At 44.6% G+C, this 22,060-nt stretch overlaps 1 protein-coding gene across 3 annotated transcripts in view; it reads right to left on the minus strand.

Moving 5' to 3' along the window:
• The window catches only part of LOC116943514 (ubiquitin-like protein 3), a 187,883-nt gene that overhangs the window by 74,407 nt on the left and 91,416 nt on the right, over positions 1-22,060 (minus strand). Inside the window, exon 1 of one of the 3 annotated variants that reach the window (XM_032956407.2) lies at positions 5,066-5,227. The exons of 1 other annotated variant lie outside the window; for it this stretch is intronic. In XM_032956407.2, coding sequence (XP_032812298.2) covers positions 5,066-5,212 — 147 coding nt within the window. In that variant the 5' untranslated portion in view covers positions 5,213-5,227. Of the gene's footprint in view, positions 1-5,060; positions 5,228-22,060 lie in introns of those variants that run through there. One more of the 3 variants, XM_032956409.2, reaches the window with a different exon arrangement.

Below are 22,060 nucleotides of genomic sequence, written 5' to 3' on the forward strand. Positions count from 1 at the left end.
AGAGCGTGCATGCGGTGTGAGGGGACTAGTGGCCACGGAAGGTAATGACAGGGAAGTCAGCCTACTATACGAATGCACTAGTGGTCACGGGAGGTAATGACAGGGATATCAGTTGTGAGTGCGAAGGGACTGGTGGCTACGGGAATGTTCGAGAAGGGAGCGTGGTCAGGTGATGCAAGAGGACGGTAGAGTCTGCCGGTAGAGCGAGCATCCAGAGTCAGCGAGAATGATCGGGAAGGGGAGCGTGGCCTCAATTGGTATATGAGGGAGATGCGCGGGAGACTCGGGACTGTTCTGTGGGATCTCCGCCTGATGTCAAGTAATTGTGTCTTCAATAAAGTTCCATCTCAAGATAAGTATGTCAAGTCGTCATTACACATAGAAGGTGATCCGAAGATCTCGGGCACCTCGTTGGAGAGTAAAAATGTATCAGTTTCTGCAAATAGTGGGGCTAATGCATTGAGAGCCTTGTAGGTCAGCAGCAGGATATTATAATCCACTTAAAACCTGATTGGTAACCAGTGCAAAGACAAGAGAGCAGGTGTGATGTGCTCGCAAAATGGTGTGCATGTAAGGACTCTAGCAGCTGCATTCTGAACGAGCTGGAGTCTACCCAGCACCTTATTCAGAATCCTCAACAGTAACGCGTTGCAGTAAGCAAGTTGGAGAACACAAAAGCATGGACCAGTTTCTCTCAGTCATTAGGTGACAGGAATCGATACAGGCGGGCAATATTTCTCAAGTGGAAGAACAAAGTTCTAATTACCCAAGATACGTGCATCTCAGGAGGACAAGGAATGGTCAAATTAAAAGACGCACCTCCAACTTTTTCTTTAAAACAGAGGGGGGAGGGGGGGAGTGCATCTTGTGGTCCTGACAACATAGGGCCAAGAAAAACGTACAAATCTCCCCACCGCCGTAAAACAGCACTGCAACATCCCTGGCTGGCTCCGTAGATTTCCATCCCAGCGCGCTGGCTCGCATCACGGAGGCGCAGCGGGCTCCCGCAGCACGAGCCTTGGCCAGGTGCCTCCATTGTGTTTCTCGTTGCCTAGTGATGACGCGCAGACCATTCTGCCGCATAATTACATTCTGCGGATAAATTAAATGTCAACCGTTGACGATGCACGCCGTGATCCACAGGACAGAGCGGTGTCTGGGACAGCTGCTCGACTGACATTTCTCCTGCCGAGAGTGCCACGGAGCTTTTCGGTTTCAGGTGTTGATGAGCCACCCCCAAACGCCACCAGTCGGGTCCCGTCCACTGACCAACTGAACTGCACTTCATTGCCTCCTTGAATACAGCCTGGAATCGAGGTTTGGCTTTTCAGAATATTGTTCTATAGAAGGTAAAGGTGCAGCCCTGAAATTCCTTGCTCATGCCACTACGACTGGAAGATGGGTCACCGAGAGGGAATTTGGCCTACTTTTCCACGCTGTCAAAACGTCTTGGGAAGAAATGGGAGTGCCCACACTTTACTCCACCCCATGGGACCTGCCGATCAACGACGAACTGTGGCATACACATTTATACTGCCGAGTGGTCAGAGTTCGCAGGGAGTTAAGAAAGTTGCTCGTCATCTCAACTGCTGCGCCAGGATATCGAATCTGACTATGCAGTGATAACCATTGCACCAGCAGCATCCCTGTACAAGCAGTTACTTGTTTGTGGTACGGGGTGGCTGGGTGAACCTGGAGTTGGCGAGTGTGCCGCGGTGTTGGTATCTTCCAACCGCAGTGGCGATGTGACCTCTGGGCCAAATTACAGTGACCCTGCATAAACAGTACGTGCATGCAGTCGGCATCATCACGTACGTAAGGGGTTTTCAGTAGGCAGCAAGAAAGGGCGGCAATGACCTCTTTTAAAAGAGGACCCCCGAGTAATTGGCCGAAAAAGTCAAAAAAGTTATTTTAGTCAATCAAATACAATGACCAATCTTTCGAGCTCTATATTACAGAGATAACCAAATTTAAGTTTGCCTCGTAGCAATCGTTAGTGACAGGACACATCACTGGTGCCCTTCATGGTCAGTGTATTCACAAAAGGCAGTGATTTACACCGCGGTGAATAGAACCCACAGCTCCACTGTGCCAAGCTGTGGCTTAGTGCACTTGCCAGCACCTCACAAACAGATTAAAGATGCACGTCACCTCCAACCCGGCTCAAGTCTGCTTATTTAAATGTAAATTCCGAAGGGCAGCCCTTTGGCCACCATTGCGGCAAATCCTATTCATTTGGGATATTGCCGGATGGAAATTTTTATTGCATCCCCTTTTATTGAGGGAGCGACAGTCTCAGGCATGTACTGGCGGTTGAGCACTGCGGCCAATGCATCTTCTCGGAACCCTGACAGGTAATAACTCAAAAAACGACTCGCAATAAAAAGGCCAAAATTTTCCACGCAATTTCTGTCGACTCTGATGCGCGTCCGAACACGCAGCAATTTTCTGCCAAATCTGTCAAGCGAGAGGCAGCCGATAACCTTAATCTCCCCCAAAAAACCTGTCCATTTAACAGATTTATGTGTGCTTCCACATCAGCGATCAACATTTATTCAAAACGTATTTAGCTTGTACTTTGAGGGCCACGTGTAGTTTTTGGTTTCAAGTCAGTGTCAAAGGGTTGAGTTCTTTATTGTTAGCAGCCGTGAGCCAGAGGTGCCCCATCCTCATATTGGGGACCAACTCTCCATAGGACAATTGATGACTTCCCACAAAGCGGCATTAATTTTATGGACCATGGTGGGATGATGTGAGAAGGATGCCTGACCAGGACATGAACAAAAGAGATCAAAATAGAGCCATTTCAATTCAGTTACAAAAGCACAACTCTGAATTGGAAATCAATAATGGTCCGTTTCACCATTAAAGTATTAAGTAGCATTCAGGTCCATCAGCTGATGGAACAAAACATCCTATGGCACTAGTAGACCGATCTTCCAAGTAGTATTTGTTTAAACAGAAAAGCTCAAGGCTTGTTTTCATTTTATGGGTCTCTTGAGTAGGGTGTGCCCTTTGAAACAAACACGGCTGGCTTGCTTGGTCAAATAATAATATAGCAGTTTAACACGTAGGCTTTCGCGACCAATATTATTCATAATAAAGGTTTTTTGGGTTAGATCGCGTTTATTTATAAATGTGTCGTAACCCTCCACCACCCGACACGGCCAATCAGCAAAGAAAAGTGTCACGTTGACAAAAGACAAATAATTCACTACTTCAGCCCACCGGTGTGTTGAAGAGTTAATCCACATTTACAGTTTGAGTACGACGTTTCGCTGGTAAATACTTCCAGCATCATCGGGCAATTCGCCAGAATGGTAAAGCCCTCGCTTGCTCCCGGTTTTATATAGAGCAGAAGAGTGACGTCATCACTTAACTCATCAGGTGCAGTGATTAGAGGCGGAGGGGGGGGGGGGGTAATGTAATTATATAATCGATTAGTAATCAGTCATTGGTTATGATTAGTAATGAGTTGTAGATTAGTAATTCTTTAAATCAAAATGTAATGTGTATTATTTAATAATATCGGATTAATTGTTCATGTGGCAGCTGCTACATTGGGCAGACGGGACGTAACATCAGCGTAAGACTAAAAGAACATCAGAGAAATATTAAATTATCTCAAACACAACTGTCGGCAGTGGCAGAACATGCTTGTCAACAAGGACACTCAATTGATTTTGACAATGTTGCAGTGGTGTGTAAAACTAATTATTACTGGCAAAGACTAATTAGAGAATCCATTGAAATTGAGAGGAACAAGAATAACTTTAATCGCTCTGACAGCTACCGGCTCAGTGCGGCCTGGAAGCGTATTATTAAATAATACACATTACATTTTGATTTAAAGAATTACTAATCTACAACTCATTACTAATCATAACCAATGACTGATTACTAATCGATTATATAATTACATTACCCCCCCCTCCGCCTCTAATCACTGCACCTGATGAGTTAAGTGATGACGTCACTCTTCTGCTCTATATAAAACCGGGAGCAAGCGAGGGCTTTACCATTCTGGCGAATTGCCCGATGATGCTGGAAGTATTTACCAGCGAAACGTCGTACTCAAACTGTAAATGTGGATTAACTCTTCAACACACCGGTGGGCTGAAGTAGTGAATTATTTGTCTTTTGTCAACGTGACACTTTTCTTTGCTGATTGGCCGTGTCGGGTGGTGGAGGGTTACGACACATTTATAAATAAACGCGATCTAACCCAAAAACCTTTATTATGAATAATATAGCAGTGTGGAGAGTTCAGCGCAGTCCAGCAAAGCTGTACAACACTTACTATGCCTGGTCTTGATGGATTGTAGTTGATAAATAATGAATGAATATAAAGGTGTGCGGCTGAAGCATACCCGTGCACTGTTTTGTTGGTTTATTAAATTATGAAGCGCTATGCACCGAGACGCCACATCACAAATGAACATCAATCAGTTTAAAAACCCACGTAATCCAGAACGCAACTCATTACATTATGTAATACACACGCAAGTGCACGCGAGCTGCGTAACTCGCACTCTGCACAGAGCGTTCGCAAACCGGTGGCGCATTACCGCAATTCCTAATGGCTCGAGTGATGGGCTGTGAGACGCCACCGATACTCTTAAGTGGCATTCTCTGCTGCTACAATCGCAAGCAGACAAGGATGAACGAGGGTCTCGCGGTTCGGCCGAGTGTGGTCATGGTCAGGTCGGCGTAACCTGGTCCCAAAGGGCCCGAATCAGGCACTAGAAGAGGTCCTGGCAGGTTATCGAGTGAGAGCAAGCCCCCAGAGAGCCTGCCACTCTGCTCACAGACTCCACCTCTAACGTCACCCCCCCCCACCCCCTGTCTTCAACGCCACATTTCAAATGCACAACGTGGCTACTCAAACCCACGAGGCAAGCGGCTGGCGTGGCTCGGACGCGCAACGAAATGAAACAGGCTTTCGCAAAAAAAGTAAATAAACTTGGGACAGACGCATGGTGGTGCCGCTACTGCGGATGTTTGCTTCCTTTTCGCTGGCACCGAGTTTTGACGGATTGGCCGCTATTGCCGTGGCGTACCGTACATGTCGCGCCGGAGGCCGGCGGCTGGACCGGAGAGCGGGTGTCGTGCGCTGCTCATGGACTGCCACTCCTCGGCGAAGGGCTGCGTTAGGGAGCTGAGCGTTTGGAGCAGCCGCCAAACCGTCCCCCACAACGCCATGCCACCCCATCCTAAGTCCCCCCACCCTCATCCTTCACAGCCACAGCTCTGCTTATCACTAATGCACCAAACACTGGGTTAAAGATGTGGCAATTTCCTGTGCCAGGAAGTTGGGTTTTCGGATTATGTATTCCCTTCCCCATGGTTTTGTCATGCCGCATTGTCCATGGCACACACTATTATTTCTAGGTAAGAATGTATACAAGCAGAACGTTCTGTGCCTCTACTTAGTGATGGTTCTTAATCCAGGCTCAACATTTATTTCTATTTTTGTGGAAGTGGCTTTCCTGCCACAGTATCATGGAATACCCCTGTACGATGTCGCCCCATGCTCAATAGAGGTGGAGCTTTTGATTTGAACATAGAGGCGGTGGCTACATTTCTGCTGGCAGATGCTCATATTTGCTAGAGGCTTTGTTTTTATAAATGCACATGTACAGCTCATTCGTCAATCTACTGCTGGTTGAAAGGCCATCCTCATAAGTTATTTTAATTTATGGAAATGTCTCCAGATGAAGTTACTACAAGGCAATACTTTGGACACAGATGACGATGGTGATAGTATATGGCACTTGGCTAACGGAGATCACACAAGCTTTCCAATCGTAACATTCATGGGAAAGCCAGGCTGTGAGCCGATGCATTGTGAGGCGTATTGGAAGGGGCTGCAAACCTAAATTCCAAGTTCACGGAGGAATATGTTCTCAACTTCAACGGGGCTCAGTGTACGTCCGTGTGCCAGAGACTTTACCCGACCTCCACGCCCCTCCACGGAGTCCAGAGACCAGTGGAGTCAACTCGGAGACCTTTCGAGTGGCACCAGGCAAACGCTAAATCTCTGCAAGAGGCAACGTACTGAGACATAGAAACCATGTGACAACAAACACATTCCGTTGCCTCTTGGGCTGAACCCGCTGACGGTCATTAGCGCCTGCGCTTCGTGACTTCCAGTCGCTGAGCAAACTTACACGCATACCTCTCGTACGGCTCGCTACTTTACTCGAACAGACAGGATGTCATGTCATGCGAATCAGCCAGCGGTTTTTGCTCGGTCACGTTCAGAATCAGAATCTTTATTTAGACTGAAGGAATCCAATGAGCTATGAAGCTCTTTTTCACAAATGCCCAATACAGTGAGGGAAAAAAGTATTTAATCCCCTGCTGATTTTGTACGTTTGCCCACTGACAAAGAAATGATCAGTCTATAATTTTAATGGTAGGTTTATTTGAACAGTGAGAGAGAGAATAACAACAACAAAATCCAGAAAAACGCATGTCAAAAATGTTATAAATTGATTTGCGTTTTAATGAGGGAAATAAGTATTTGACCCCCTATCAATCAGAAAGATTTCTGGCTCCATGCAAGATCTCACCTCGTGGAGTTGCAATGATCATGAGAACGGTGAGAAATCAGCCCAGAACTACACGGGAGGATCTTGTCAATGATCTCAAGGCAGCTGGGACCATAGTCACCAAGAAAACAATTGGTAACACACTACGCCGTGAAGGACTGAAATCCTGCAGCGCCCGCAAGGTCCCCCTGCTCAAGAAAGCCCATATACATGCCCGTCTGAAGTTTGCCAATGAACATCTGAATGATTCAGAGGACAACTGGGTGAAAGTGTTGTCGTCAGATGAGACCAAAATGGAGATCTTTGGCATCAGCTCAACTCGCCGTGTTTGGAGGAGGAGGAATGCTGCCTATGACCCCAAGAACACCATCCCCACCGTCAAACATGGAGGTGGAAACATTATGCTTTGGGGGTGTTTTTCTGCTAAGGGGACAGAACAACTTCACCGCATCAAAGGGACGATGGACGGGGCCATGTACCGTCAAATCTTAGGTGAGAACCTCCTTCCCTCAGCCAGGGCATTGAAAATGGGTCGTGGATGGGTATTCCAGCATGACAATGACCCAAAACACACGGCCAAGGCAACAAAGGAGTGGCTCAAGAAGAAGCACATTAAGGTCCTGGAGTGGCCTAGCCAGTCTCCAGATTTTAATCCCATATAAAATCTGTGGAAGGAGCTGAAGGTTCGAGTTGCCAAACGTCAGCCTCGAAACCTTAATGACTTGGAGAAGATCTGCAAAGAAGAGTGAGACAAAATCCCTCCTGAGATGTGTGCAAACCTGGTGGCCAACTACAAACGTCTGACCTCTGTGATTGCAAACAAGGGTTTTGCCACCAAGTACTAAGTCATGTTTTCCAGAGGGGTCAAATACTTATTTCCCTCATTAAAATGCAAATCAATTTATAACATTTTTGACATGCGTTTTTCTGGATTTTGTTGTTGTCATTCTGTCTCTCACTGTTCAAATAAACCTACCATTAAAATTATAGACTGATAATTTCTTTGTCAGTGGGCAAACGTACAAAATCAGCAGGGGAACAAATACTTTTTCCCTCACTGTACATCTGTGAAATGTTGTGCGCATACACAATGCCTCGTTTTCTCCTCTGACTGCCTTGCTTCCCATCCTCCTCCAAGCACCGTCCAGCAGTGAATGGCTTTCAGCAGGATTGCAAAGGAGCACAGAGGCCACTGCTCATGTACAAGTACCATCCCAGAAAGACAAGCGCTGCCATGGTGAAGCTTGGAAGTCATCTGCCAATGATTCCATCCACGCCGGACACAAAATATCGCCAAATTGGGGGTCGATTAAATCTTGTATTTATGTATTTCCATTACATTAAAAGCGTTATACCACTCTGCATAATTACGTACTGAGAGAATGGTGCCTGAGGTTCTTTAACAATGCATGAATGCATTGTCCGTGCATCACTCCAGCAGCGGGCAGCTTCACAGCCGCATCTCTCAACATTACCTTGACAATGGGAAGCCTGATGGATTTGGACACAGTTTAATATCCGCCAACGATTTTAGGTCATGCACAATTTTTGTTTTGTTCATTGCAAACTGAGGCATGTTCGAGTTAACGTTCCCTTGGAAACGGCGAGTAAGAGACAGTGATTGTCTGGATGGAAAAGAATAAAAAGTATCTCGTTAAAATAAAAACAAAATATTACATTTATTCCGCTCAGTGTACCCATCTGCATATGTCAACACGTTCTGCTGCGCTCACCGCTCTCCAATTGATTGACAAGTAGCATATGACAAGCTCAGTGTGGGAGCCACAATTGAAATTCAATTCCAGTTAGAACAATAACACATTACATACTTTACATTTGAACACAAACCAAAGGGATGCTCGGGCAGCTTTTGTGTAAGCTTATTTAATTCAATATATACATATTTTTCTCTCTCTTCTATTCACCCCCATTAACCCCAATTATTAGGAACAGCTCTGCTACAGTTTTTCAATAACATTTATGTCCGTTTTGGGACCTCCACCCTTCCCTTGTGTGTGATGGCAAGCTATCGTATGTTGCAACTACATTTTGCGTACGTGATGATGATGGTGATGAGCAAAATGGCTCCAGATTGTTTTTGAGAATCCCAGTCGGAGTGGCCATGCAAAAACAAAGGCCCCGTTATTTGTAAAATATCTTTGTGAATTTTGCAGGAGTCATCCCATTTGCAGCCAGGTTTTAATCAATGCCTTATTTGTGGGTCGCACGCCACTCCTGAACTGCGCACAGCTCCAATTCACTGGCATCGCAACACAGCACGAATCGTTCATGGTAGAATTGTTTTTGGAAATCGCCATGAACATGAATTTACAGAGCATGTCAGTAAACTATGCATGACTAATGACTAAAGTATAAGCCATTTATAAAATGTTAATATAAAGTACACGGAGACATTTATAGTTCGGTATTATCTTTTGTAGAGGTGGAGCAGTGGCACAGTGGTTCGCCATGAACCCAGCAACCAGAGTTCCTGGCTCATGGCTAACAGCAGTGATAGATTTGTCTGGTCCTGGGCATCACCACACCCACCTTCACCAGTCCACACAAACCAGCGTGGTAAAATATGGTCACAAACTTCCATGACCGTCGCAGTGTGGGGAGGCCCCATCCAGCTGTGGATTGAAATGTAATGAGAATGCATTACAAATGGCACTCGCGCGACTTTTATAGTGCAAGGCGATCACGAAGGCACCGTTGTACAACGACAGTCTACAGTACTCTTTGGTTCTTTCGGTAAAGTCACGTAGGTAGAAAAATAATAGATCACGACGTTTCGATAGCAACACAAGCAAACGTCATCATGTGGGAAAGAACCAAAGAGTATGGATTCCTGCAGTCACAAAAGCTCAAATAAAGATAGTCTACAGTAAATTACGATTTAAAGCTTTCGTGACTGCAAGAATTCATCTTCTTTGGTTCTTTCGGCAAGTCACATAGAATGAGAATAAAATAATCAAATCAAATAAGACAATAAAATTCTCACGACGTTTTGGCCACAACACAAGCAGCCTTCATCAGGTGAAAGAACAGAACTGTCGGGACGACAGTGCTCCAATGAGCGTTGTTAAGATTCGTAGCGTCTTTTTAAGCTCGGTGAGAGGCGTGAAACCTCTTGACAAAGGAGTTTAAGTATCAAAGCAGGAGAATTTAGCATTGAAATAGCTGAGGGATTGGCTTGTGACAGAAATAGCTATGTTAAAGTCAGAGTTTGCCTATCAACAGAGGCATTTAGTATATGGACGCTAAAGGCCTCCAACTACCCAACTTTCATACAGTAAACCGATGTGAAAAGAACTAAGTCTATATTACATAATATAACAAATGTACTTAATATATTCTTCAATAAGCTGGGCTATTAATCACAAAGCAACTGGGTATACAATACACTATATAATGAGTGTCTTTTAAGCTCGGTGAGAGGCATGAAACGTCTTGACAAAGGAGTTTAAGTATCAAGGTAGGAGAATTTAGCATTGAAATAGCTGAGGGATTAGCTTGTGACAGAAATAGCTATGTTAAAGTCAAAGTTTACCTATCAACAGAGGCATTTAGTATATGGACGCTAAAGGCCTCCAACTACCCAACTATCATACAGTAAACTGATGTGAAACAAACTTAGTCTATGTTACATCAATATAATACATGTACTTAATATATTCTTCAATAAGCTGGGGTATTAATCACAAAGCAACTGGGTATACACCACACGATATGAGTGTCTTTTAAGCTCGGTGAGAGGCATGAAACGTCTTGACAAAGGAGTTAACGTATCAAAGCAGGAGAATTTAGCATTGAAATAGTTGAGGGATTAGCTTGTGACAGAAATAGCTATGTTAGAGTCAAAGTTTACCTATCAACCGAGGCATTTAGTATATGGACGCTAAAGGCCTCCAACTTCCCAACTATCACACAGTAAGCCAATGTGAAAAAAACTGGGTCTGTATTACATCAATATAATAAATGTATATTCTTAGCTCTTTCGGTAAAGTCACGCTGAAGGGAAACAATAAAATAATAAAATATATAAAACAATAAAAATTCTCACGACGTTTCGACCATAACACAAACGGTCATCAGGTGTGAAAAAAACCAACGGCAAGAAACATTTGAAAGAAGTGTCGGTGCGCATTTATTTATTTTAAACTGTGTCTTTATTTATAAAAAACGCCAGTGCCACGCTCAGCGATTTGGCAGTTTATTTAGAAGGACGAGTCCATCTATGTTCTGAAAAGAGGAGGGGGGAGACGAAAAATTAATGTATGCTGTCTAAAAGCCACCATAAGCGTGAACAATCAATTAAAACCTGAAATGGTTTAAAACATCTTTCCAATGGTTACTAAGCCAGAATCCATCTTCTCGGTTGAAATTGTCTCTGTGCTTGTATATGTGGATGGCCTCATGAACGAATCTCTCATGGTAGCCGGTTGGCTTGCAAAGAACCTCCGTCTTGGAGAAGTCAATGTCATGCGAGCCTACTGAATTATAACAGTGATCTGCCACGGGCGAGGTGTTGGTCCTACCGTGTTTTAGGTTTGCTTTGTGTTCACGGATGCGGTCCGAGATATGTCGTTTGGTTTCTCCAATGTAGTTGCTACCACAGAGGCACTTTAGTTTGTAAACGCCCGCGTACTGTATGTCTGGAACAGCATCTTTTACAGATGGAACCAGATCACGGATTTTATGTACTGTGTTGAATCGGACCTGCATCTTGTGTTTATTCGGGATTTTGGAGATCTTTTTAGTGACCCCTGCAATGTAGGGTAAGGTGATGGTTGTTGAGTGGCTCCTCAAGAGGATCCTTCTTCATGACTGGAGTGATGGCTTTACGGATTGTGTAGTCGGAGTAACCATTAGCCCTGAGAGCCTGGTGTACGTGCTTGAGTTCACTGGCAATGTGTTCCTGGTCGGAAATGCATTGGGCTCTATGGTATAGAGTCTTGATGAGGGAGTTCTTCTGGGATGGATGGTGGTGGGAATCCGGTTTCAAGTAAGCATCTGTATGGGTAGCTTTTCTGTAGACAGAGTGGCTCATTGAACCATCAGGTCTCCTTTTAATTAAGACATCCAAAAAGGGTAGCTTGCCATCTTTTTCGACCTCCATGGTAAATCTGATAGCTGGGTGTATGGAATTGATGTGGTCGAAAAATTGGTCTAGAGCAGGCTGGCCATGTGGCCAGATGACAAAAGTGTCATCCACATACCTCTTCCATAAGGTCGGGCGTAGAGTGGCAGTCTGGATGGCGTCAGTTTCAAATTTTTCCATGAATACGTTAGCTACAACCGGAGACAGGGGGGAGCCCATTGAGGTGCCCTCAGTCTGTTTGTAGAAAGTTCCATTCCAGGTGAAGTATGTGTTGGTTAAGCAATGTCTCACCAGGGGGGGTACATCAGTATGTTGTCCTTGATGAACCAAGTCTTCAATGATTGCGATGGTGTCAGGTACCGGAACATTGGTGACTAAGGAAACCACATCAAAACTGACAAGCAGGTCGTCTGGGGACAGGGAAATGCCTTTCATTGTCGATACCAGGTGAGTAGAATTTAGTATCGCAGAGCTGGTTTTCCAGTGAAAGGTCGCAGTATATCAGCCAGAAAACGTGCCAGTTTATAGGTGGGGGAGTTGATAGTAGAGACGATGGGATGAAGAGGTGTATCTACTTAGTGTATCTTTGGAAGGCCATATAATCTTGGTGGTCTGGCAGCAGAGGATTTCAACGAGAACTGTTTGGTCTGATCAATTAATGCTGTTGAATCAGAGATGATTTTGTTCGTTTTGGTAACCAGGCTATTGGTGGGATCTCTTTTTATTTTTGTATAGCTGCCATCGTTGAGTAGTTCTAGAATTTTGTTGTTATATTCTGTTTTGTCCATGATGACAGTGGCACTGCCCTTGTCGGCTGAGAGGACGACAATATTATCTCTCTTTTTTAATTGAGATAATTCAAAGCGTTCATCTTTGCTGATGTTGCTAGGTAGCATCTTAGCGTTTTTGAGGGTTGCAGCGATTTCAGATCTTGCTACGTCTGCAGAGATGTGACTTAAGCCCTTGAGTGCAACGTCGACATGGGCAATGATATCATTAACTGGTATGTGTCTCGGTGTGACAGCAAAGTTTAGCCCTTTAGCTAAAACGGATTTCAGGCCATCAGAAATGGAACTGTTACTGCGATTAATTACGACTTTGTTAACGTCTATCTTTTCGGTGTGTGGATCCGATTTTTTGTTGGAGAGGCGATTAAATTTGGAAATCAAATTGTCCCTACATTTGGTCACCATAGTGGCAGCCGAAGAGGTAGTCATATTGTCTACATGTTCCCAATCCGATGTAGACATTGTTGCTGTCAATGTTAAGTGTGATTTGTAGAGTATCTTGTCTAACTGATCAAGTTCTGTGCGTGTAAGTCTGATTTTTTCGAGATAAGAGCTCAGCTAGATCTAGCTAGAATTCGTTTTGCATTAAAAGAAGTTGCAGCAGAGTTTAGTGTAAATGCAGTTGGTATTACCTTAAGAGTCGCGGCATCTCTATTATTTTATTCTCATTCTACGTGACTTTGCCGAAAGAACCAAAGAAGATGAATCCTTGCAGTCGTCCCGACAGTTCTGTTCTTTCACCTGATGAAGGCTGCTTGTGTTGTGGCCGAAACATCGTGAGAATTTTATTGTCTTATTTTATTTTATTATTTTATTCTCATTCTACGTGACTTTGCCGAAAGAACCAAAGATAGTCTACAGTAGTTTCACAGGAGGGGGCGATGTTGCTACATGTCATTCCAATGAAGTCATTTTTTTACTTAAAAAATCTCGCCAAATTAAACCATGATGCTGGCACACATAAAACTAAAAACTAAAAAATGTTACCAGGTAAGGCCCACTAATCGATGTAGCTCCTTTTCAGAAGTGACCTGGCCACAAATGACAACTCAACAAAGTGGCTTATCACGAGTAAAATGATAGCAGCCAAATACTCAAAATGCATGTTTCTAAAATGTGAAGGGAAAAACTGGAGGAGCTGGAGAAGCATCCACACGACCACGGGGAGAGAAAACTAAAACTCCCAATATACAGCAGGCTTCAGGGTCGGAATCGAACCCATGACCTTCTGTATATACCAGGCGAGGTATTTTAACATCTCACGACATGACAATCACCGGATCTTTAACATCCACTGGGAAGCCAGGTGGCACGTATTGTGTGCCGTCTGCTTTGATGCACCTACGTTATTAACCCAGGCGGCCTGCTGGGATCGAACCGCGAGCCTCTGCAACAAACGGTGAACGTGCCACCGCCGGGCCGCATCACCGCCTGTGAATCAAGTGCTGTATTAGAGAAATGTAAACGAGAGATGGAGCAATTGATTTAGGATGCATTTACAGACAAAGTCATAATAGAAAGACCTTAATCCACCAGTGGTTGTTGTTGATTATAAGAAAGGTTTGGGTTTCGAAGCACAGCAAAATGTGACAATTATAGCATAATTTTATCTCTTGTTTAAAATTTATCTTAATGTTTGCCAGCCATAATTGAGCATAAGAAATGTTGCATTGTCAGCTTGGCCTTCTTTAAAAAAACATGGTTCTCTTTGGTAAAACAGGTTATTTGTGCCCAGGGGCTGGCTCCCTCTAGACAGATATAGTTATTAAAAATGCTACGCATGCAGCTTTGCTCTGTCCCAGACGCATTGATTGTTTAGTTACAGAAATTAATGGCATTTACATTTCCTGCAGGCCAGAAAGAGACAGGGTTGGGGGAATGCAAACCTCAAGAACATTTTTTTAATGGAGAGGGGAGTTTAAAAAAAAGCTCAATTGTGCACAATTCCCCTTGTACTGAGTTTGCATTTATGGCGTGAGCTGCCACCAAAATTCATATGTCCATCACTCTCGGTTTGGATTGGTTATTGCACTGCACCTATCGCAACGAACAAAGACTGTCCAGTCTCAAAACGGCAGATAAGCAAAGTGCGCGCGTGTCGTGAGAGCAGAGGGCTGGCAACCACACAGCTCGCTTTCAATTCCACTCCGATGGGTGCAGGTCGGTCTGGTGTTGAGGTTCAAAACCCTGCACAAGAAGGGCAGATTCGGCTCGTGGGGTCCCACAGGCGTTGTGCGTGCTTCAGATTCGGCCGCTGCAGGCATCAAGCGTACCTTGATGATACGTGCAGCCAGGGCCGTCCGTGGGGGGGGGGGGGTGCGGCAAATCGCACGCCGTGGGCCTCGCCCCCAACACCTCTAAATTTGTGCTGACCCACCCATACTGGACATGTGTGGAAAAAGAGCTTCATAGCTCATCAGATTCCTCTAGTCCAAATGATTCTGAACAAAAAATTGAAATACTGTATGACATGTGATGCAGATGTAGAGGTGTTAACTACGCACTGTTCGATAACCTGCATTGCCACCAGGTATAAAAGGGGCAGCGCAACGTTACCTCTGGGTACATAACGGTTGGGGTCAGACAAGGTGAAGTGGATCGTAGCCACGGTTTGGTAAGAACCAATCAGACAGTTCCACGTGGGAATGTGTGATTGGTTATACCTGGCCACGAACGAGTATAAGAAGGGTGACCCAACAGAGCTCGGGGAGTTCTCTCCCTAAACGAAGACCAAAGCCCGGGCTGAAGACTAGCTAGGACCCTGGACCAGCCTTCCAGCCCTTCTGAGGGCTAAGGCTCGGGTACCCAGTGGTCAGGACCCACCGGGCCAGCAGTGGGTAAGGTAGCCTCCCCTAGGTCCCATCCGGAGGACTCTAGAAAAGCGGTAGACGTGTAAGTCCCGCCAAGATAGGAGGCTGTACCTCCTTAGGCTAGGATAGCGGTAGATGTGTAAGGCCCGCCAATATAGGAGGCTGTACCTCCTTAGGTATCAAGGAGACCTGTGTGTAAGTTATGCTGAGTCCGGAGGCTGTACCTCCTTAGGGTATCGGGTGAGGGGACCCGGATACCCCTCTGTGTGTGTTGAGGACTGTATAAGGAAATAATTACAATAAACAGAGTGTGCCTCCTAAGAAGTTTATTCGTCTTTATAAACACTACACAGGGAATGTAGAAGCGCGAAACGCGGGGTCTAGGGTGGTCTCCCAGATTCGCCGCACCCCCGAGGCATGGCTCTATGTGGAACACTGTCTGAGAAATGGGTACGAGCGGCGAAGGATGCGAGCGCTCGCCGTCATAAACGACGCCACGAGCGACGCGAATAAAGCGATGGAATGGATTTCAAGTTGACATCATAAACTCGACGTTTTACCATTATTATAAAATACAACAAAATCTGTGTCTATGGCGCAAAATGTCAAAAGTGATAATGCCGCTTGACCAAAAACTTTAATCATTCAGTGGCTGATTGCAAATAGTATTTAAGGTTTTTTTCGTTTAAAAATGAGGATAATTCCAACTGGATTTGCTAAACAGTACTTATGAAAGTCAGACGATTGATCTGTAGGCTACAACAGAGCTTTTATCGAGGGGTTTCAATGCTATTTTGGTTGTGAACAATGGCTCAAAACACTCGCAGTCATGGATTAGAAGGTGCAGGCAGGATCGTCAAACAAGGGGCTTTTTTTCCACTGCCTAACCTCAAGTGACTCGCGATTTCCAACAGCACTCGCTAGTTCAACCAGGAGTACACGCGATGTGTGCCGAAAGCATGGTGCACGTTTTCACTCGCTTTGCTATGAACAACAAACCAAACAGCAACGCGCTAATGCTGTGTTTATGGCCTAAAGGCTTGCTGACAACTTAACATGGACATGAACCCTCCGAGACGAGGCTTACAAACATGCGAAGAATATTACATCATGCTAAATGTACAAACATGTAAAAAAATATTCAACACGGATAGAGTTATAAACATGCAATTGTATACTGTGATATGCTTGTGAACATGCAACATGATTTTATACATAGTAGCAGTGTTATAATTCATATCTAAGCAATTTAAGTCGCCATTCAGGGAAATGATTTGATTCAGCAATCAGTATTTTTTTTTACAATGTGCTGAATGTAGCGGCCGCTAGTGGCAAATCATAACATAACGCATATGAATTGAAAAATATCGACTCTTACGCGATTTGGTGATCGTACCACGAGATTAATAATCAATATCGATCAATGAATCAATGCCTCTTTATACCTTTAATAGACATTTGTAGGACCTCCAGACAGAGTGGTGTCAACTTTCAATAGGATTCTACAGGGCCACCACGCTCATGAACATGCAATAGCACTATTCCATAGGGTTGAGTTTTTACAGAACTCAATTGGGATCCACTGGGATAATTTTGCCAACACGCAGTCCGATACCTCGGGCTCATTTTATTCACAGGGTTTTTTTTTGCATCACAGAACCACAGCCTTGCACTTTCGTCGGAGTGTTTTCCCCAACTCCCCTACCCATTTAATCCACTTCAGCTGCTGGGCAATGCTCACAGACGCCCTCAGCTGAGAGAGCCTTCGAACCTTTTATTTTGGTCATTAACTGCCAAAGACTTGATGAAAGTACTGCTCTTGGCAAGCCTGATGGAATGATCATTCACATGAAGGGACTTTATTCACTCACGAATTTTGTAAAAAAAAATTCTGCCACCTTAAGTACAGCTGTTTTCACATTCAGTGCTCAGTTCTACCGCTAATGCATTTGCATGCTCCCAGTTTAATGCCTCTGTCTAACACATGAATTACAGATCAATTATTACTATATTCAAGTGCAAAGTCAAAATTTGGTACTTATTAACAATGTGAAATTTTAATTTCTAATATTTGCATTTTAGCAATTGTACAGTAATGGTTTGTGACTCAAGCAAAAGAGCTTGTAATAACCACTGGATTATAACAACAAATGAGGCAATATACTTGTAATTACTGATACAGCGATATATTAATACTGCATAGGTCCACGAAGCTGTAGACAGCTCATTTACAGTGCATGTTCAGATCCCATCAGCAAAGGAGAATGTATGAATTGTCCAACGCTAGGGGAATCTGTCAGGTTGCAAAATTCAATAGAGTTTAATGATTCACTCCTTCTGGAGTCGATGAATTCAAGAGATTCAAGGTCATGGCTCAATTAAAGAAGACATTTTTTTAAGTGGTGAATGTAGCGGCCTCTTGTGGCTGCAGGGGTTATGTAAACCCCTTTACAAACAGCGTCCCGTATGCGAATCGAATAACACTTGATCTTACACGCACGATTCTATGCACGTGTTGAGAACTTAATAATTGATGTTGATTGATTGATGCATCATTCACATCCCTAGAAGCCAAGCAGGGCTTTCCCCTGGTCAATAATGTGCTTGAGATGGGTGAACATCACAGGCCATGTCGCTATCAGCAGCATTCAATCTGCACTCATGATAAATCAGTTGCTCCAATCTGCACTCATGATCAACCAGTTGCTCGAATCTGCACTCATGATCAATCAGTTGCTCCAATCTGCACTCATGATCATTCAGTTGTTTCAATCTCCACTCATGATCAATCAGCTGCTCCAATCTCTACTCATGATCAATCAGCTGCTTCAATGTCCACTCATGATCAATCAGTTGCTCCAATCTCCACTAATGATCAATCAATTGCTCCCTGCTTATAAGGAGCTCAGCGGTCGAGCGGGTGCCTCAATCAGCAGGCTGCTGGTCAGTGCGGGAGTGGCAAAAATAGGGGGCCTACCACCTGTTCCGATATCACTCACCACTGATGATAGCCATGGCCAGGAATCAAATTCAGTTCGCTGAATTCACGATGGAATGCACCGCTACAGTATTGTCAGCTACGATTGATCCACTGGTGGATAAAACCCTCCCCCCAAGGCGTCGTCATCCCCCAAGGCCCAGTAACGCAACGCTCCACTACAGTGCAGTATACCGGTAAATAAAACATTGGCCAGTAAAATCCCTCCCTGCTCAACGTTAGGTTCACCCGAATGCATGTATGTATATTGCACTTCTTTTGCACCGTATGTAGCCAACCGTGCTAATCGGAGGTGTGGGAAATCAGATGTTGAACAATGAGGTCTGTGTGTCCGATGTTGCCCGATGCCGACCTCACCACAATTCCTGACTGTGTGTCTCCATACATGCAGACCGTGGCGAGTGCAAGAGACACGTAAAGGTGGTCATGACGTGAGAGCCATGTAAGCACAGGGAGCTCTGCCTCACAACGGCTTGTTTACAGCTTGTTGTCTTTCCTGCCAGCTTCTGCATAAAATAGACCCGGCTAACAAAGTTTTCCGGCTCTCTCTGTTAAATGAAGCAGATCCTTGTCTGACGTTGAGTCTTCAGCTGCCAGGGCAACAGACAGCAGAGGTGGAATTGCATCAGTGGATGCTGAAAAGGCAGAGTTTTGTTTGGAGATAACAGCTGGGGCTTTTTTCCCCCCTACTCCACTCCCAGCATAAATTGGTGCAGCAACGCCATTTCAATTTCCACTTGAAGGAGTAAATCCAATGCTCACCCCATGACTAGCTGAGACTGCGGGTGTTGCATGCGGTCTACCTGCAAAATTACCTCTTGCTCGCTTAGCACAGCGCTGTACAAACACACCAGGGATCTCTCATACTCAACAATGGATTCTGCACAAATTAATAAATTCCCAATGCTGACTCCAAACGTGCATCCAATCAGAGTGAACTCTATGGCAGTTTGTCTTGTGGGGCGATTGTGAACGCCCGCTTGTTATAAAAGCTGCCGATAATGGTGATGCCACGGCGATGTTTATAGGTCACACAAAAAAGACAAAGATCCCCCGTGTAGCCTTAACAGACTGTTGGTGCAAGTACTGTTAGTGAGCACCTATAAAGGCCAACACGGTACACGAGGGGGTGGGTGGCCAGTACCATGCCCGACCGTCTTTGTATCCTCAGTGGCGATGTTTAAAAACCACACCAGGTACTTATTTGAGGCAGAATCGACCGAGGAGAGGAGGCACAGGACCGGTTCTGATAATACGCACAGGACTGGTTCAGATAATAGCCACTGGTTTTGGCTCACTAGATTCGTAGCACAGTGCACTAACCGCACGCATAGATATGGACACACAAAGCTCCAAATAGCTGTATCTTTTGGCAGTAAATGTCTGGCCCTTTTGGATCGTAAAAATGAATTTGTTCAAAATCCATTTTCGGCAGTGCAATGCGCCAGGCCCGTTCGAGCGACATGCACGTGGGCCTGCGTATGGAATATTAGGTAACAAAACAGCCAGGTAATCCAGTCCAGTAAGTGAGAAGCCTCTGAAGGAGCTGACAAGGTGACCAAGTCCTGCCAACAATGACAAAAAAAATTGAAAGGTCAAATTTCTATTACCGATGTACTTGCCGGAGGACAAAAGACGACGTTAATTTGACAATGTAATGTATAATCTATCAAGGGGTAAATGCATATTCGACATCTGCCCATCACCCTCGCGGCAAGCGTGTCATGTTAGTGGCAACGGTCCAACGCGATGGCAGCGCGTACACGCTAATGGCTTCAGTGTTGCACGCTTGACAGACGCTGAATGCGCAGTTACTGTGGGAAAGAGCAGTGCTGTAAACTTCACCGCTGCTCACAGCTGAATGGGCTTTTCACGAACGGATGATAATGCATACATGTACATTACATGCGTGCGTACTATGAATTTCTAGTGGTGGCCTACATCAATATCAATATGCCAAGCACCGACTTTGTCGTAGCTTGGCCCAAAATCACGTGGTGTAATGCTTAATCGACTGGAATTACAAATCCAGAGGTCGCCGGTTCGATCCGATCACCAGGTGTGGCAGTTTAAACTACAGGATTGGTTGCATACCCCCCCCGCCCCCGTGCAACAAATGCGTAACACCACAGATTGGTAGGTCGTGTGTGGTGGGGTAAAGTGTGGGTACTGCCACCTCTTCCAAGATGTCTGGGGCAAGTATGGACGAGGTCAACATACCCTCGAGAGTTATAGCAATCAAGCAATTCCAGGGCTGCGCCTTTACCACCTATAACCCATGTATGCATCTCCCTTCATGCGTCATACCAGACATTGGAGTAAAGTACGGTGTATAAATGCGATGAGCTTCATTATATAGAATGAGGGACAAGCGGTATGTGAGCATGCTCTTCACCACACACGTTCAAAAAACGTATGGTGGTGTGCTTACACAAATATTTCCTGATATGGTGTTGAGTTTGGTCACGTGACCAGGAATTTACGATTTAAGGTTCTCTCAGCCACGAGGCAGGGGTGTCAGCCATTACACAAAGTACAAAATGGTGGCACAAATAGCGTCTCAGTGAAGACAGGTGCATCTGTTCATTGTGGGACTTTAAGAAGCATTGTCTGTAAGTTCGTTTATGTTCTTATAATACTGGGAATGCTGTTATAATGTTAGGATTGACGTTATAATGCTGTAAATGCCTTTACAATGCTGTTAAATTGTTATGATGAATATGGGGCCTAGTTAACAATGAAGCCTGCCACTTGCATTATTGTGAAAGTTATTTGTAGTTGGATAAGTCGAATCAGACTTGTGCCCATGTAACTTTAATGCGTTCTTGCTTGAAGAAGCATATCATCCACAGTTAAGTGTTATATGCAGCACTGTACATTTGGGCTGCAGTATGGTGATTCCACAAAGTGACCTTATTTAACACAGTAGCTTATTCTCATGTATAGTTATTCAGTGCTAATGTAGGTGCCTGGTCTATCCAGGACCTATTGTTGAGTTTCATGTTATCTAAGACAATGTTATGATGCTGCAGTGTTCATTCATTGTATTGATATTGCAAGTATTAACAGATGCTGTATTTTGTGCTGTGTTTTTCCATTAGTTTACCTCGTTCTATTCATTAAATATGTTGTGGCGTTGTATGTTCACCCTGGCTCTGAAGGTTTATTGAATGCGAAGTTAACTACTCGGATAGTGGTGCAACGCAGCGCACTGCGAGGCCGAGACAACCATGTCCGACGTTTCGCTCCACGTGCCAGGAGCATCTTCAGGAACTGAACAAAGCAGCTCACGGGTGTCCCTGATTATATAATTGCTGCCAGATTTACAGGGTACACAATGTTAAAGTAAACTAGTAGTCTGCTCAGAAATGTCAACACAGATAGGCATGCTGATACGGTGTACTGTATAATGTAAACACAACACAATGTTCCATGTGATATCACCAGGTTATCCTCGCAGCAGCAGCTTTTGGCTGGCAATTGAACAAAGATGGTCACCGCATCACGCACTTTCAGATGCGCTTCTGCTTACTTCTGATATGAGGAAGCCAAGTAATTTTTTTAGAACTGATTTTTGTGTTTAGTTTGTTGTCCTTCCCCCACATCTCCGAATAGCACGGTTTGCTACGTACAGTGCGAAAGAAGTTCAACATACATACGAGGAATTCTATTCCGTACTCTTTGGTTCTATTCGGTAAAGTCATGTAGGTAAAAAATAAAACAACAAAAATCACGACGTTTCGGCCACAACACAAACGGCCTTCATCAGGTGAAGGGACCAGACTGTCTCGAAGACTCCAGCGCAG

The sequence above is a fragment of the Petromyzon marinus genome, chromosome 18 (assembly GCF_048934315.1).
Source record: "Petromyzon marinus isolate PM22_M1 ecotype Great Lakes invasive population chromosome 18, UKy_Petmar_22M1.pri1.0, whole genome shotgun sequence".
In the NCBI taxonomy this organism is placed as follows: domain Eukaryota; kingdom Metazoa; phylum Chordata; class Hyperoartia; order Petromyzontiformes; family Petromyzontidae; genus Petromyzon; species Petromyzon marinus.